Raw genomic sequence first — 7,625 nt, forward strand, 5'->3', positions numbered from 1 at the left:
GTTTCATTTTGTATTTGGCTGCTAAGTAACACTGGATTTTTTTTTCCGGTCCCTGCTTTTTGCCTTGACAGTGAATGCTTCACTGACATTCCAGGTTTTTAAAAGGGGTAGAATAAATTAATTGCCACCAAAATTCTCTTTGGTCAGCTAAGTAATTTGGGATCTCTGAATCTCTCTCTCAAATCTTGAATCATTTAAACGTGCTTCTGTTTCAAAGGTGAACAATACCTATCAAAGGCAGCTCCGGCTAATTAGCATTGTACGCCAAATGGAGGGACTTTCAGTGAATAGGCTTGAAGAAGCTTCAAACAAACCCTGACTTTTTCTAATTGGTGACAGGCAGACGTGCTAAAATTAGGGGGAAAAAAATCCACTTCATTCAGAGTTGGGAGAATTAGGTACATCTGTGGAATCAAGAAACAAAAATAATACTCCCACTCAGGATATTCCATGTTTCTATTCTGTGCTTTGTGCTTCACTACTGTTTGCAGATGTGGCCAAGTTTCTTGATAACCAATGACACAATTATTTCTTTGGACTTCCATTTTTTTTAAATTTAACATCACAACATTGTAGCACAGTGTTTTAAAATTATGCCACCTTCACATGGAAGTGGAAACATTACATTTGTTTTGCTCTGCCCTAAGACAAGCAAGTTTTAATTACAACATCTGTAAACTTTTGTGTAATTCTTTCCTTTTGAAAAGCACAGAGATGCTAAGTTCCTTCCTAAAATTATAACTTCACACTTTTAAAAAACAGTCCCCCAAGAGCTATGGTACAGAGGTCTAAATCGTCACAGAAACAGAATGATAATTAGTTTCAATGAGCAAAACAATAAGACAGCCTAATGGCCTAATATATGGAGCTAACTCAGTCCTGTAAGTCCTTTCTGGAAATTAGTCCCCCTGGGAAAGGACAATGAAATTCCTGATAGATCACTAGAATAAAAACTATATGTGCAGCTTCAACTGCAAGTTTGCAGCAGAGAACAAATTCTAACTCTTGGCATCACATATCCAGTGGAGCCATTCATCCTCAGGGAATGGCAATGTTATCAACTCTATGAAATCTTCCTCTGGCTCTCCAGAGTGATCCCTTCCTCTAGACCATGCTGGACATCCAGAAGGGCTTGCTGAGATTGTCTGAGAAGGTGTCACAGCTCATGTAGGGATAATCTCAGGATCTGGAGGACAGGAGGCAGTGCACTTCCAGGAAGCAGGGACACAGGTGGCCCTTTGTTTTCAAATCCCTACACACACCATGTGAGGGAGGAGCTGCTGTCACAGAATGGGCCGAGAAGGACAGGTGGGCTATGTGAACCCAGCCACTTGAGGGTGCACAGGAATTCGGCTGGTGGTGAGCAGTGAGAGATTCAGGACACTGCTTCCACTGTGTCCTGTATCCAGAACCTCACCAGCAGGAGGGTTTCTTGCTACAAATTGAAGATACCAGTGGAGTTTGATTTTAGCCAGCTGGAATAACTCCACTTTGGTGTAGGACTCATAGAAACCCCCCAGTCTGTGGGTCTTGTTCAAGGTCAGCATTCCACTCTGGCATCTGTGGGGCGCAGTGCATTCTACAGCATCCATGCTCCCGTGGTTCCAAGCACTGATATGGAGTTTGCTTCAAGAGAGCCTCTTTTAAAGAGAAATCAGTTTGCACACCTTGTTTTCTTGCTTTCCCTTTTTCTTTCTGTCTAGCTTTGCCCAGCCCACTAAGATATTTTTATCTCAGACATGTAAATATTCTTTGAACATATGAACGATCATGCTTTAATCTAATTTACTTAGACAAGGCCCATGTAATCACATTGTCCAACCTCCTGTTCTTTCATGGCCATCTCTTAAATAATTTGTAAATCTGTTTGCAAATCTCAGTCAAGTTTGATAGAGCAGATGACCTTTTAAAGATACTAAATTCTTACAAGCATTGTGAAAACTGGAAGCTGGACAGATTAAAAGTGGAAACTCAACATTTAGCCACTTTTGTGGCTTACTGGCAAGCTGGTCAATACCCCCATGGTGCAGAACCAGATACAGCACACTATCCAGCAGAGAGGTGGGCAATATGGGAAGGATAAAGTGATGGCATGGCTGGGGAGGCCATGGGATGATGTGGAGTGACTGCTAGGGAATGGTTTCACCAGAGGTAACTCTCAGGAGAAGCTGCTTTATTTTGTAGGGAAATATCAAAAGCACAACTGACATCAGAGGAAGGGCCATTGGATCAAAATCAGGATAATGATTTGAATCTACCTTATTTGTGACATCTGTAAAATCACTGGACTCTTCTATCCTTCAGTTCCTCCATCAAAACAAGTGAAGTGTTCAGAGCTCTTCATGTCATGCAGGTAGTGATTTATGAAAGCAGTTCAGTGTTTCTGATAGTAGTCAGGGTGGGTGGGGAATGCTACAGGACACACAGAACAAGATAAAAAGTGGTGTATCTTTTCCCTTTCATCTTAACTCAGAAAGAAAAGCAATTGCAGGAAAGGGACTGGGCTTAGCATCAGTGCAAGATGAGAGATGGGTCCCAATAATCCCTGCTCAGTCCAGCACAGTGCCTCTTTTCCCGAAGGCTCATTTAGAACAACAGTTCGGTTTTTGCAGCTTGTGAAAGACACACTTGCTCCACACTCTCTTCTGGATGGCTGAAAGCTGCAGGACAGCCCTGACCGTGAGGAGCGCTGGTTTTGACCTGCAGCCTTCCTGGGGCCCCGGGGTCAGCAGCTCTTGGATATTTTTCACCTAAAATTAAGAGAAAGGCTGGTGTTCAAGAGTCTCGGGGTTCGGCCTGTCTCCAGCTCCCGAATGGCTCTGCAGGAGAAGAAGGAGGAGGCGGAGGATGGCTGCCTGCAGGGTGCACTGCTGCCCCGCTGCACCGCGCCCGCCCCGCGGGGCACCCTCTCCGGCAGGAGCTGCTTCTCCAGCTGGGCTGACACGGGCTTTTTTAAGCACAGCAATAAATAAGCCAAAATACACTGACTGCGGGCACGGCCCTGTTGTGTTTATGTAAAATTAAACGTTACCCTCGTTAAGCGCCCGCGTTACAGCGCAGCCCTTCAGTCACAGGGGGACGAAGTGAAGCCACTGTTAAAGTTCTCTGGAAAAAGAGCTCCATGAATTATTTCTAAATTAGTTTATGTATGTGTCCAGTGGACTGTGTGACAGCTCTTAGTTGTTGATCTTGCAGTTTGTCCTGTCTAAACGTGAAGTTCACCGAGGGCTGAGGCAGAGGTCATGCTGCCACTTGAAAAGGCATCCTCTGGAGTTTTGAGCCTGTGGAGCTGTTTCACATGAGGCAGAGTATGACTCATGCTAATGAAAAGGGTAAAGAAGATTTTTTTAAAGAAATATATCGCAGTTAAATTAGTTTAGACAGCATGACATCAGAGAGTAATTAAATAGGTTTGTTGGAATTCCGTTTCCAATTCCAGAGTTCAGGTTTGTAAAAGATTTCTGAGCACCTGCAGGTCTCTGTGTGTGAAATATTTTCACTGGAAAGGATTCAAAACTCAAAACTTTAAAAAAACCTTTTAACACAGAGGCAGCATTACGCCATTCTTCCTTCTTGGAAAAAAAAAAAAACCACCCTTGGATTTAAACAAGACTCCTTCAAGTTTTCAGTCAGTTTTACAGAAGAAAACGAGGTGGTAAACTTTCTCTTTTCAAGAACAAGTTCTTTATAGCTGCTAACTGAAGTCAGGGGAGATCGTATCTGAGTACATGAGCATTTCCACTATGGGACTGGATACAAGTATTGAACAACGATATTTGAAATGTTTTAATCTCAAACGAAAACCGTTTTTGCTAACTTTGGTTTTTAATTTCTTTCATGTTTTTTTCTGCCAAACTGGAGGAACCTTTTCTGATTTTTTCTTTAGTGGCATTCAGAGGAAGACCAGAGGATGAAAATCCTGCATTTTCTCACTTTACTGCTTTGGCATTTGACTTGGCTGTCTCTGGATCTAGTTCCTGGAGTGCTGAGTAATTCTGAAGCAGGCCAGGGTAATCTAGGATCTAAACTAGGTTTTTTGAAACCCGAAGGAAAGGAGAGGAATCACCCCGCACGGGCAGGTACACTGAGGACTGCAAGCCATGGATACAGTGCTGGGACCTCAAAGGCCAGGACTAAAAGCAGTGCTGTTCAGGCTGGAGCTCTGCTGGCCAAGAACGATGACTCAAAGAAGGTTCCCTCAAAAACAGCAGCCACGGAGGGCAAGGTAGGACATCTCCCCAGCAGACCTTCTGGAGTAAGGACAGTGACTCCAAAGGTTCAAAATTTTAGCAGCAAGGTGGCTTTGAAAAAAACTGGCACAAGCAGTGCTGACACTGATTCTTTCAAAACTAAAAAGACCAAAGAGCCTGTAACCCAGAGGGAAGCTAAGGAAACTTTCCGACATCCCCCGATAACGCCACATGAATACATGCTCTCTTTGTACAGGACTCTCTCAGATACAGAAAGAAAGGGTGTTAATGGAAGTGTAAAACTGGAGGCTGGACTTGCCAATACAATAACCAGCTTTATAGACAAAGGACAAGGTAAGAAAGGAGCTTGTGTGTGGGTGAGTGTGAACAGAGAGAGATGCCTGAGTGTGTTTATAAATACAGAGAGTATTGGAAAATAATCGTATTTTAGTAAAGTCAAATAGCTCTTTTTAATGTAAATTAAATCACACAACTTTGCTGCAGATTTTGTCCTCCTGCCTTATCTTGGAAAACTCATTTACAGGCAGAACTAGGTGGTTGTGTGGCAGCCAAAGAAAACATTTAGGAAGTATTTTAGATGCATATTATTGAAAATCAATCAGTCTTTGCATGCTTAGGTGTTTAAAAACTTTCTGCTTTTTTGTTTTATTTTCTTTCTAGCTAGCTGGAAACTGGCTCATGGAAACAGCTAACAATAGATTGTAGTGTGCATACATACTAATGTATGCACACTGCATAATGTACCTAAAAAACATATAGTATCCTAAGAACGGAGCTATTCTGTGAAAAAAACCCACAAATTCCAGTATGAAAGGGACAGCCTGGTTTGTTCAAAGCAGAATTGCAAGGAACTACACTGTAGACCCAGGAGTCATTATTCTGTGGGGTGGCTGTATCTGTATTAACTTAAAAGCTTCAGGTACCACCAAGGAGCCCACAGCTCAGCATAGGCTACTGAGGGAAATTACATCCAGGACTCGAAAATTTGCAGCTCAACATTCCCATTCCAAATACTTTTGGAAATCTGGGCAGGTGTCTGCTTTCACAGGAGAAATAACCAGCCTCCCAACAAATGATGTTCACCTAACCACCCTGCTTTGGGAGCCCCATGTTGCCTCCAGTGACATTTGTAAGAGTTTTGTCATGTTCTCAAGGAAGCAACACAGCTGGTGAAGGAATTGTGATGAAAGACTCACCAGGACTGGATTTGTTTGCCATCTCTTCACTAACAGCTTGGATGCTGGGAAAGGGGGATACACTGCTCACAAGTGCTGCTTTCAGGTTCCCAGCTTGCCACTGGAAGGCACTGTTAATGTCATGTCACTGGGAGGCTGTCTATGCCATATTCCTCACCAGCTGAAGCAAGCAAATGTAAAGTCAGGATAAAGGGAGGAATGTTTTTCTGCCCAGTTTGAAAAATTGTGAATCATGTGAGGTTTAGGTAATTAGGCAATTATCCTAGTGTCTGCCAGTTCCTGGGGATGCTAGTTTTAAAGGAGTAATTCACTATTGTATCATCTAAAGGTAAATTTGCTCATGTTTGGAGCCAGCATAAGGCCTGGCCACCAATGAAGCTCTGTTTCAGTAATTTAAGTGGGATATAAGTGGTGAATAGGTCCTGTGAATGCTCAGCTCTGAAAAAGTATTATTTTTCAACTGGCTAATCACAACTTTGAAGGTAGAAAATGCCCACTGGTGAAAGAAATGAGATTTCTACAAGACAGACTCAGAAACTCATTTCTCTGGTGAGTCCCTGAGTTCTGAGTCCCTACGTGGCGTTGATCCCTTAGACAAAAATTGCTCTTTCTGTTCAGTGGGCTAACTTCGAGGCTTATAAGCAAATTTGAGGATAACCATTAAGAACTGAATAAGTGATATTGGTCTGTGCTTGATATACCTTGAAAAAATCTGTGTGCTTTTTTTAGATGAACGAGCACCAACTATAAGAAAACAAAAATATATTTTTGACATCAGTGCATTAGAAAAAGACGGTTTGCTGGGAGCAGAGCTTCGAATATTGAGAAAAAAACCTTCTGATACATGGAAGTCTCATTCTTCTGGAAAAACTTCCCAAGTAAAATTATTTAGTTGCTCTACAAACAGACAAGCCTCAACACTCTTGGACTCTCGGACTGTCAGTATCACTGATACACCCAAGTGGGAAGTGTTTGACATCTGGAAACTTTTCAGAAACTTTAAAAACTTGGTTAACTTGTGTTTTGAACTGGAAACTTTTGACAGGGGAAGAGCTGTTGATCTCCGGAGTGTGGGATTTAATAGAACAGGAAGACAGGTCAATGAAAAGGCTCTGTTCTTGGTATTTGGGAGGACAAAAAAAAGAGACTTATTCTTCAATGAAATCAAAGCTAGATCTGGCCAAGATGACAAAACCGTTTATGAGTACTTATTCAACCAGAGGCGGAAGAGAAGAGCTCCTCTAGCAACACGGCAAGGGAAGAGGCCCACCAAGAATCTGAAGGCAAGGTGTAGCAGAAAAGCCCTCCACGTGAATTTTAAGGATATGGGCTGGGATGACTGGATAATAGCCCCTCTGGAGTATGAGGCGTATCACTGCGAAGGGCTCTGTGAATTCCCCCTCCGATCCCACCTGGAGCCCACCAACCATGCAGTTATCCAGACATTAATGAACTCGATGGACCCCGAATCCACTCCCCCGACTTGCTGTGTCCCAACCCGGCTGAGCCCCATCAGCATCCTTTTCATTGACTCTGCAAACAACGTGGTCTACAAGCAGTACGAGGACATGGTGGTGGAGTCGTGTGGTTGTAGGTAGCAGAACAGATGCTCGCGTGAATATGTTATGAAAGTTAATGTGACACATTGGACGTAACTTTTCCTCCAACAAGGTTAACTAGATTTCTTACCCCTAGGGTAAGTATGTTTACAAGGATGTAGCAATAAATCCAGTGCTTCTATATGTCTCTCCATGGACATATTTCAGTAGCATTTGGATGCTGTCACACAGCTGGATTTAAGGTCTTGTGCCGCTGGCAACACAGGACTGACTCTAAGTGAAGTCCATGACAGAGAAGATGATACTTGTACACCTTGAGACCTCCTGCTTTTAGCCTCGAGGCAGTGGATGGAGATGATATCAATGAGCTGTGGATATGATCTGTTTGTTCCTTGAACATTGTTCTTGAGACTGAATTTCTGTCTGATTCCCATGTGGTTTGTCCATTCATAAATGTGAGAAAAGAGTCCCAATGTTGAGAAGAGTTTTGTTCTCGTGTGCCCCCATCTTGGTGTAAATAGTTGCACTGTAATATGATTTCCTTCTGATTAGCTCTTGAAACTATGCATATATAAAAAGGGGTCATTAAATATAATATGTTGGTTTAGTTTTAAGTTTTACATGAAGATAGGTGAGGTAGGAGGTATTTGCTTCCATGT

At 42.6% G+C, this 7,625-nt stretch overlaps 1 protein-coding gene across 1 annotated transcript; it reads left to right on the top strand.

Moving 5' to 3' along the window:
* Nucleotides 1-3,910: 3,910 nt before the first annotated feature.
* On the top strand, nt 3,911-7,005 carry GDF5 (growth differentiation factor 5). The gene is made up of 2 exons (XM_066199209.1): nt 3,911-4,544; nt 6,137-7,005. The coding sequence occupies exons 1-2, from the start codon at nt 3,911-3,913 to the stop codon at nt 7,003-7,005; spliced, it is 1,503 nt and encodes a 500-aa protein (XP_066055306.1).
* The last annotated feature ends 620 nt before the right edge of the window (nt 7,006-7,625 follow it).

The sequence above is a fragment of the Chamaea fasciata genome, unplaced genomic scaffold, assembly GCF_029207755.1.
Source record: "Chamaea fasciata isolate MVZ Bird 193981 ecotype frontalis unplaced genomic scaffold, bChaFas1.0.hap1 SCAF_17, whole genome shotgun sequence".
NCBI classification, from domain to species: domain Eukaryota; kingdom Metazoa; phylum Chordata; class Aves; order Passeriformes; family Sylviidae; genus Chamaea; species Chamaea fasciata.

Coding starts and splice junctions, on each gene's coding strand:
- GDF5 (XM_066199209.1), top strand. CDS start 3,911: ATGAAAATCCTGCATTTTCTCACTTTACTGCTTTGGCATTTGACTTGG. Junction 4,545..6,136: donor CTTTATAGACAAAGGACAAG/GTAAGAAAGGAG, acceptor TGCTTTTTTTAG/ATGAACGAGCACCAACTATA.